Genomic DNA, 10,573 nt, shown 5'->3' with positions numbered 1-10,573 from the left:
TTGAACTTCTTTCACGAGGGATTCAACATGCCTACAACTTGTACACGAACCAGTCCCTCACCATGGATCAAGCAATCGGTCTGCGCTGATATAAAAGCTGTAATGGGAACAGCATCAACTACGGAGGTACGATGTTTTTTAGCCATACTGTATCTAGAAGAGCTTTTTCAAACTGTGGGTAGAAAGAGCAGTACCAATCAAGGTTGAAACCCTGTTTTTCTTTTACTCATTCAGTAAATAAGGAGCAGTTAGTTACTCTTTTGTGAGTTTGAAGAACTTGTACAGATTCTCTTGGTAGGTGTAGTTCAATGCACTTCCTCACATATCCTCTCAGGTTTAGGAACATAGTTTTATATCTGGTGTGTAAAGTTGTGCTTACTTAGTAGTTTTAATTGAAGGGGTTAAAGTACTAATTTAGGGCTAGAATAAAAAGTGTTTTCTAATTATATGCGTGAGGTACTCAATTTTGCCTTGGCTGGTTCCCCGGAACAATTGGTGCTGGATTTTTCTGGGGCTTTTGGGACGTTAAGGGAAGCTCGCAGACTTTTGTGTCGGAAGCTCAGTCTGGTGGCTAAACCTCTAATGCCCCTCCTGGGTTTTGGCTTTGGAGAGTGGATGTGCATCAATTGGCCTGTTGGGAAGCCAGAGATGCGAAAGGGTCTCGGAAACGGAGGCAGCACTTTCTGAAAATTTGGGATCCGTATATTCGGCAGTTGCATCCCAAGGGTCGCAGTCTCCTGAATGATTTGGGAGAGGTGTGAGGAGGGAAGGGGTATTTTGGGGTAGGGGGGGAGGAGCTTGTGGTGACTTGGGGGTACTGTGGGATAGTGAGTGCTGGTGTCGGGCTGAGTTTGGTTATTATTCCCAGTTTTGAGGGGTGGTCCGTAGGATGGGAGTTGTTTTTGGTTTGTTTGAAGGATGGGGGGTTGGGGGGTGAGCTGTTTTTGTGGAAGGGGGAGCAGGGTTGTATAGGGGGCTGGTTCTTGGGCCTGTTTTTATAGAGTGTGGGAATTATCAGAGTACAGATTTCCAGTTTGCTTTGGTTACAGCGGCCATGAGGGTCCAGGGCTAGTCCTTCCAGTTTGACAGACGTGGGGGGTTTTGGGGGGATGGGTTGGGGGGGGATCTGAGGATTTTGTTAGTGTTGTCATCTAAGTATATGTTTTTGTTTTGTGAAATTTCAATAAAAAACGTTTCAACACTAAAAAGTGTTTTCTATTAAGGAGGTAATATGCGACTCAGGGCCAGATGCACTAAAGTCAGTGATCATCTAACGATCGTTGCTAAACCAGTTTTGACTAGTTTAATGACATTCGCATTTACTGGCCCGATGCAGAAAAACGGCTCATCGCGTGGTTTTCTGCATTATCGCGCATTCTCCAATCCAACCATGCAAATAAGTTCATTAATATTGAAATGCCATGCAAACTAGTAGAGTGACTGATGCTCTAATATGGCTTCTCAATGCACAAAAATAAAAAAGTGATTGCATTTAGTGATCCGATAAAAAGAGACTGGTCAAGCCCAGTTACTGACCTGTCTAAACTGATAAAAACATATTTATAACATGCCAAACCTTTTTTTTTTTTTTTTTATAATGTGCACAGATGCTCTGTGTGTGTGTGCAAAATATTTGGTCAAGTACAGGTTTACTGGGATTCTACCATATCTATTTTAGGTACAGACAGTTTGTCTTGGCTCTAGTGCACAATTCACATAATTAGGCAACTCTGGGTCAGCTGCAGCTTTGCAAAGAGAACTGTGATGGGAGGAGGGAGTCAGCCAGAGGAGGTAAACACCCATGGGAGACACAAATTTGGGACGCAGAATAGAGGGAAAGACTACGAGGGGCGCATTGGGACAGGAAGGGAGGAAGAAAGGACGCGTTGGCACAGGAAAGGAGAAGTAGGGGCGCATTGGCACACAGAAGGAAGGGAAGGAGCACAAACTTCAGACAAAGGATGGAAGGAAGGAAGGAAGGAAGAAAGGAGGGAGCATGAACTTGGGAGAGGATGAACAATGGAGGGAGAGAGGGAAAGATGCTGAGGTGGGGGAGGAAATAGAAAGGAAGAATTGTTGGGCATGGGTGTCTGAAAGGGAAAGAGACAGTGCACATGGGGAAATGAATAAAGAGGTGAATTGTTGGGCATAGGGGGGGAGAAAGAAATATTGGACATGGTGGTGGGAGAGGCGTGAGGTACAGATGCGTGGGAAAGGGAGAGAAATGTTGGATGTAGTGGTGGAGAGGGAACAGTTGGACAGATGAAGATCATACTACAGTATTTTGTTTTGAGGACTGTTTCTTTAATGTTTAATGTTTTTATAGACTGTGTACTGTACAGGATCCGAGTTACATACAAATTCAACTTAAGAACGGTTTAAAAAACGGAGCTCGTGGGCTTGCTGCAGTTCAGGAAATTTGTGAAAACTGTTTTATTCGAACAAATATTTTACCCATAATTTGCTTTTAGCTCGGTTTTACTGTGATCATTCGTTTTGATGTGTAATTCTAAGGTTGTGCCTAGTTTTAGGTATTTTAAGAACATAAGAATAGCCTGACTGGGTCAGACCAATAGTCCATCAAGCCCAGTAGCCCGTTCTCACGGTGGCCAATCCAGGTCACTAGTACCTGGCCAAAACCCAAGGAGTAGCAATATTCCATGCTACTGATACAGGGCAAGAAGTGGCTTTCCCCATGTCTTTCTCAATAACAGACTATGGACTTTTCCTCCGGGAACTTGTCCAAACCTTTCTTAAAACCATCTACGCTATCCGCTCTTACCACGTCTTCTGGCAACGTGTTCCAGAGCTTAACTATTCTCTGAGTGAAAAAAAAATTTCCTCCTATTAGTTTTAAAAGTATTTCCCTGTAACTTCATCGAGTGTCCCCTAGTCTTTGTAATTTTTGACGGAGTGAAAAATCGATCCACTTGTACACGTTCTACTCCACTCAGATGTGTTATTGTACGTTTTATGATGTTGTGTGTTTAGAGAAATTGTATGTCTTGTGTTACCCGCCTAGAATTGTAGGATAAGCAAGATATTTAAAAAAACTCGTTCTTAACCCGGGGACTGCCCGTATTTGTTCAAATCCACCTTAAGGAGGCAGGATCCCACAGAATGACCTCAGTTGCTTTGCACATGCTCAGTTGCTTTCTCTTCTTAGAGTCTGCAGGACTGTGAAGAACAGAAAAGAATCAGAAGAAAAGCACAATTTTTTTTTTAACCTCTTGAAGATTGGAAATCCGCTGCAAGTCCCAGTCTTAGAACTGTAGAGAGGGACAGGGAAAGGCTTGATCTGGAATTCTCAGGAATCAGCTCAGTCTTCTCCTGTCTTATTCATCTTTCCAGAAACAAGAGAAAAGCCGAAATCCACCCCAGCAGCTGCAGAATTCAGAGGGAAAACAGGACGGAAATGTCTACCATGTTTTCTGACCAGGTAAGAAATTATTTTTCTCTTCAGGTACTACTTTCTGTCTCACATGCACACACATTTGTTCTCTCACACGAGAGTGCACACTCGCACAAGTAGGAACACACTTTCTTTCTCTCACATACATACACTGTATAATACTCCTGGGGGAATTCTGCACAAAATGTTTTGAAAATCCTGCATTCAGTAATTGAAAATTTTGAAATATATGTAGTGTTTTTGCACAGAATTTCCCTACCTTAAGGCCTGAAATTCCCTTTCCTTTTTCCTCCTTAGGCTCCATCTTTCACTCCAACTGCAGTTCTGTCGCCCTATAACTCCCAAGACCCCTATTTGTGTCTGCCTCCAAAGTCTACTTTTGCATGCATGCATGCAATAACTTAAACTTTTTATTCTTCCTCCTCTCCTGCAAATACCCCAACCTATAATTCTTCCTTTCCAGGGGTACACCCCCCACTTCTCATTCTTTCTCCTTCTAACCCCAGCTATCATTGTATCCTTGGGTGAATCACTTCTTAGAGGCAGTTAATAAATCCCAATAAATAAATCTCCTCCATCCTCCCCATGTCACACCCAGTAAAAGAAGCTTGGGGCGGCTAACTTCCCCTCCCTTCCTGAATCCGTGGCAGCAAGAAAAAAATAAGAAACTGTGAGCTTCCCTTCCCTGCTGTTGTCTCCCCAACTTGGTGCTTGCAAACAGAATTAAATCATGCATGAGGCTATGCCGCTGCTGGCTCTACCGGTCTCCCTCCTCCTCTTTTCTCCCCTGTGATTAACTTCTTGTTTCAGGGAGAGAGGAAGGGGGAAATCAAAGGGCATGCAAAGGGCTCTGGGTCCCTTCTTTGCAATCACTGAGTCAGGGAGCCAAAGGCAGGGAGGGGAAGGGAAGTTCACCATTCCTATTTGCTCTTGCTGCCATGGACTCAGGCAGGCAGTGACCCGACAGAGAATAACAGTGAATGAACAGGAGGTGAGAGGAGAAAAAGAGATGGGGCAATTGTGGGGTAAGAGATGAGATCCTGTGTAGCGGAGGATGGGAGGAAAGAGAGAATAACTATTGTGGGAGAAAGACTATTTGGGGGAGAGACACTGGTGATGCTGTACCGAGAAGGGGGAAGGAAGGAGGAGAGAGAGATGGGAACAATGCTGGATTCTGGGGAATGAGAGACAGAAGAGCAGTGTAATATGGGGAAGGAAGGGAGACAGGCAATGAGGACTAAGAGATAGAGGGACAGTTTTGAATGGGAGGAAGAAAGAGAAGCATGTTACATGGTAGGAGACAAGAAAGACATGGGGGCAATGTTGGGTGGGGGGCAACAGAGAGAGTTAGACGAGATCCTGGATGGCTGGGGGAGGGGGAAACAGAAAGGAGACATATTACATAGCAGCTGGAGAGAGAAAGGATATTCTGGATTGCTGGAGTAGGAGAGTGGGAGAGAGAGAGAGAGAGATAGGAGATGCCATATGTTCGGAGAGATAAACTGGAGATTCTGGATGGAGGAGAAGAGAGAAGATGCTGCATGGGTGGGAGGAAAGAGAGAGAGATACAGACAGGAAATGGTGTACGGCTGAGGGAGGGAGACACATGGAGAGGAAGTGCTGCAAGGCAGACGGAAGAGAAGGAAGTGCTAGTGAAAGACTGGAGAATAAGAGAAGCAGAATGAAAGGGCCTGGTGAGGAAAAGAGATGGAAAGCTTTAAGTAGATGCAGTTAAAACATGGAGATTGAAGACTGAAGAATGCAATCTCAGTGGACAGAGAGGCAATCCGTGTTGTGCTAGTTACTCTTCAAAAGTAATTAATCAGTTACTTCTCAGTTTAAAGTAATGAGTTAGTGTTATTAAAATACTCATTTGATTACTGATTACAGTTACCTACTTAAGAGTAACTAATTGATTTGTCCTTTATTGTTTATTGTGAGCATTTATACTGCTATTAATGACTAGGATGCAAACTAGAGCGGTTTGCATGAGCTTCTGTAAAAGGTGTTACAATAGTTGAGCTTCTGTGGAGGTGTTACAATACATGGGCTCTATACAAAGTTACTTCTGTACAAAGAGGCTTCTGTAGCGGTGTTACAATTCAGAGTTATTAATACCAGCATAATTATGGCATAATCAGTCATTCTACTTATGTTACCGGCACATTGATTGTCCTACTTATATGTACAGTACTCCCCCAATATTCGCGGGGTTCCATTCCAGGAGGCAGGCAGAGGGCAGCCGGAGCACCGGCGAGTGAAGGAAATCACTCGCGATATGCTCTGACCGCCTCTTGTACTAAAGCCGGGCCTTGCCAATCAGGAGCTGCTTTGATACGCAGCTCCTGATTGGTGAGGCCTGACTTTAGCACAGGAAGAGGCGGTCAGAGCATACCACGAGTGATTTCCTTCACTCTCTGGCGCTACAGCTGCCCTCTCCTGCCTCTCAAGCTGCCCTCTCCTGCCTGGTCATTCGCGGTCAGAAAATACCGTGAATGACCGGGACCGTAAATCGCGGACTGCGAATTCGCGGGGGAGCACTGTTTATGTTCATACCAAATCAATCACCATACCTCTCTTCACATCTAATATTAGGTTTACTATTGTAGCCAAGTACACAATATTTACACACCTCCTAAGGAATTTGGTCTATTCAACTAAATATACCACATCCAAGAATACTTATGGTAAAAGCATTATGGTACATGAAGAAGTTAAATAAGCATCTTATACACAACCCCAAGGTGAATATTGCATAACTTCATCTTGTAATGCTTATTTCAAGGAGGTTTGACCAACTCATGCCAACCACATCCTCTGTCATGTCATGTTGCGCTTGTTATTCTTCAAAAGTAATTAGTTACAGTCGCTGGAATAGTGAATAAGTAGTTAAATACTCTTATCGTTTACTGTGAGAAATTAACTACAGTAACTAGTTACTAGTAACTCATTTCGCACAAAACTGGAGACAGTAAAATAGAAGAAAGTAGAATGGAAAATATCAATGTCGGAGATAGATGTAGTGGAAGACACGAAGAAGACAAAAGGAGAGAGAAAAATGACAAATGGATAGGAAACCCTGGAACAAGTTAAGAGAAGGTAGGAAAACAGTAACTAGAGTCTGCAATCTACAATTAGAAAAATTGAATGGACAGGGAGAGGAAAAGCATGTACCTGGTGAGAAGCCAGCCGCGGACCAACTGACAGACACTGGTGAAAGGAGCCTGGTCAGAAGAGGCAGCCTGCTGATGTTGTCATTTCAGGCCGACTTCTCTATTGAAATACCAGCAGCCCCTGCGGTGCGGCCCCTTGTGAGCCCCTATGGACTCCCTGGAGCCTCAGTGGGCATAGGAAGGTACTTTATATTCTACGGGGAAAACAAAATCGTGATTAACAGCCTCAGCTTTAGGACCAATTGAAAAGCATTTGGTTCCTTTAGAATAAAGAGGGTTCCATGCTCAGGGGAAAGGCCTACCCTTAACCCACCTACCTTTTCCTTTCTCTATCTACATAGGGGTTTATCCTAAGATAGATTTTCCCCCTTGGAAGGATCAGCCTACTTGGCCAAACATCTTCTGCACAAGTGCCTCGGTCGTGATCATCTTTGAAATCAGGAACCCCTAGAAATTTATCTGAGAGATATACGAGTATGGAGAGTGGTTAAAAGGACTGAAGTACTGTTAAAAAGAGTCAGTGTAGTAACTTTGCTCCTGTACACTAAATTGTCTCAAGATGGATCACAATTAAAGAACGTGGAATTGCAAGTTGGGACTTTGTAATCAGTGGGAACATCTGGCATTAAGGATAGCTTGATTTTAAACAGGTTGCTGGAGTTTTTGGAAACATCAATCTAGAGCTCTCAACTTGAGATTCCTGAATTTTCCTGTTTGCCCTTTGTTATCTGCTGAGAAGATATTTTAAAGAGGTTTTGTTGTTATCCAGTGTTGACTGAATTGCTATTCCTAAATGCTATTATTTGCCTTTGAAAGTAGTTTGCTGTAGGCAAGATGGTTTGGTCCCTGATGTATTGTCACCTAAAGTTAACAAATCTTTTAATTTGACTCAATTTTTGGAAACTACTCCGGATGGCTTATCACAAGCCACTTTGTTGCTCACCTTCTCATTGGAGAAAGACAAAATAAACGTTTTGAAAGCTTATTTTAAGAACGATTTCTTGTTTTGTGGGGGAGAAACTTCAAATATTTTTTTGATGTTTCTACGGCTACACAAGCAAAATATAAGCAGTTTCTTCAACTTAAATCTAGGTCTTGGTTTTGGGGGCCACTTTTTTCTAAAATTACTACTACTACTTATCACTTAAATTCCCCTCTAAATGTTATATTACATTTGTTAGTAGTTATGTGATTTTTCAGCTGGAAGAAATAGAATGGCTGCTGTTAGAGAAGTGAATTAATTTAATTGTAGGCTGGAGATTGCATTAAATCACCTTAAATAGCACCAGGATATTAATGGATATATTATCTGGATTATTTATTAGTTTTCTTGATGATCTCCTTTCTCTCCCATAATATGGGCTGTTTGTTTTCTTAAATGAGTGCTTTTGTACCCATGTAAAATGAACTTAAAAAAAAATTTAAATGGCCAGACAACAAAAGGTAGATTAAAGAATTTGGGGCTTCTTTTACAAAGCCACAGTACAGGTTTCTACTGCGGGCCAGAGAGGTAAATGCTCCGACACTCACAGGAATTCTATTATGAGCATTCCTCGTCGGCCCGTGGTAACTTTGTAAAAACCAGCTTTTAATTTTAAATCTAGGGTGAAATAACATGGAAGCTGTTTTAGTTCTTCTTAAAGTTAAATAAAAATAAAACTAAAGTAGAAAATAAAATGATAACTTTTTTATTGGGCTAAATTCATTTTTTGACTAGCGGTCAGAGGGAAAAAAACTTAAGTTCCTCAGGTAAGTAAACTGTCTGGACCTGAGGAAGGAGGTTTTGGCCTCCGAAAGCTAATTTACCCCACTTTTACTAAACCGTGGTAGCGGTTTCTACCGCAACCCGGAGCACTAACTGCTCCGACACTGCTCCGAAGTTCATAGAATTCCTCAGGCCGTGGTAGAAACCTGTACCGTAGCTTAGGAAAAGAGGGCCTTAATAAATTTGTAAATTAGTTCAATAAAAAGGAATCATTTATTTTATGTTCAAACAATTTTTTATTGAAGACAATGCAAAATATCAACAATAAAGATTTCACAGTACAACAACTGTGTCTTCAGATGTATATGACAATATCCCTCCCCCCTTCTCCTCAAACCAGAAACAATCAGTACAACTTCAAATGGCCAACACATTATATATGTCCTCCTCTTCCCCCCTCCAAACCTTTTTTAGAACTAAATCTGTTTTCTTAAAGAACAAATCACCAAGGAACAATACATGATATGAAAGGTGAAATTTCTAATAAGCAGCAAAAGTAACAATCAAGTTTCAAGTTTAAAGAGAATTTGATTGATTACCTATCAAAGTTCTGGGCGATTATACAATATATTAAAAAAAGGGGGATGTGATAGAGTGGGGCATCTTGCTCCAGACAGACCACACTCTGGCCATTCAAGAAAAAAACCCTCTTTTATTCAACAGTAGGGCAGAGCCTGTTTCTTCACAGGCTCCTATAAGTTTGTGTTCTTCAAATAAAACAGTTAGGCTTTTCCCCAGTCTTTCTCAAACACAAGTCCCCCTCTCCATAGTGTGTGCCATGCCCCAAACAGTCTTTATTCCATGTGCAGGGAACAGTTAGGCAGCATTATGTCCCAGGTCTTAGCAGGCACTAGAACAAATGCAGGGTTGTTAAATGCAGTAGAGTCTTACATCCTACAAACTGTCAGTGCCAGCTTCTCCAGCTCCTAGGTTCCCTCTAGTACACACCCCTCTCCTCCTGGGTCTGGCTCGGCCTTTTAAGTTCCCCTGAGTCACTTTCTGGTTTCCTACTTTTCTCCCCTCCCTCTTCCCTCTTTCTCAGTGCTGCTGTGGTTGTGAGACAATTTAGCCAGGAGGGGAAGTGCTGGGTTTTCCTGAGGTTTATTCTGAGTTCCAGCAATAGTGTCAATCAGGAGAAGTGGCAGGGTTTCATACACTCTGTCACAGGGGATTAAAAATACAAAAAAAAACAGTCCCAGTTTCTCTTTCTGATTTTGTCTATCTTCTAATTCTCTTTCCAATGTCTGCTGTCCATTTTTTCTCCTCTCTTGCTCCAGTCCCTGTCTCCAACATATTGATTATTCCCTTTCAACTTTTCTCCTTTTTTCTTTTCTGCCTCTGTCCACTGAAATCTCGCCCTCTTTCTCATCCTTCTCCTTTTTAAATTTTCAGCTACCTATCAATTTTCCATCATTCTGTAGCTCTCCCATTTCCCATCTCACTCCTTTCCCAGCCTCCTATTTCCTTCTATCTCTCCTCTTAGTCCAACATTTTGTTCCCTCTCTTTTCTGTTGTTCTTCTTCCCTCCCCCCTTGATGCTGAACAATGAGATGGAAGAAAAAAAAAAGAGAGATACAGCATCTCTCACCCTTCCACCCCTAGGCCTAACATTTCTCCCTCCCTTCCATCTCCAGATCCAACTTCTCTCCCTTTCTCTTCCCAACTGCCCCCATCCCATCTCTTCCCCGGTCTGCCTGCCTCTCTCCCTTCCCTAGGTCCACCATGTCTCCTTTTCTCTTCCCAATGGTTCTCCCTTCAAGTATCTTTTTCCCTCTTCCTCCACACTACCCCAGGTCCAACCTCTCTCCCTTCATCTCGCTCTCTTTACAGCCCAGCATGCCTATCCCTCCAGCGCCGGTCCCTCTCTCTTCACAGCCCGGCGTGTCTTTCCCTTGAGCGCCAGTCCGATGTCGCCACCAAGCCGAGAAATCTGCCGGCCTCAGTGATTTGGTAGTGTTGTACGTGGCTCCCCCCTCTTGCTTTTCAACTGCTACGGTCTGTCTCCAATGATGTGCAACTTCCTGTTTCCATCTGGGTGGACCACGGCGGACGGAAGGCAGGAGAGGGAGCCACGGACAACACTCCCGAATTGCTGCTGAAGCCGGCAGACTTTCCGGTGTGATGGCAACATCGGATCGGCGCGGGAGGGAAGACACGCTGGGCTCTGAGAAGGGGAAGTTCAGGAGCATTGCTGCAGGTCACATAAAAAGGCCAGGTGGGCCG

General features: G+C 43.2%; 1 protein-coding gene across 1 annotated transcript in view; it reads left to right on the top strand.

The window, feature by feature from the left end:
• Positions 1-3,179: 3,179 nt before the first annotated feature.
• Positions 3,180-10,573, top strand: part of LOC117356627 (zinc finger protein 182-like) — a 31,108-nt gene continuing 23,714 nt past the window's right edge. The window contains exon 1 of the mRNA XM_033936106.1: positions 3,180-3,439. Within this exon, the coding sequence (XP_033791997.1) occupies positions 3,416-3,439 (24 nt within the window). The 5' untranslated portion in view covers positions 3,180-3,415. The remainder of the gene's footprint in view (positions 3,440-10,573) is intronic.

The sequence above is a fragment of the Geotrypetes seraphini genome, chromosome 3, assembly GCF_902459505.1.
Source record: "Geotrypetes seraphini chromosome 3, aGeoSer1.1, whole genome shotgun sequence".
Taxonomy (NCBI): Eukaryota; Metazoa; Chordata; class Amphibia; order Gymnophiona; family Dermophiidae; genus Geotrypetes; species Geotrypetes seraphini.
The sequence above is the reverse complement of the archived record's forward strand: the minus strand, read 5'-3'. Positions and strand labels throughout refer to the sequence as shown.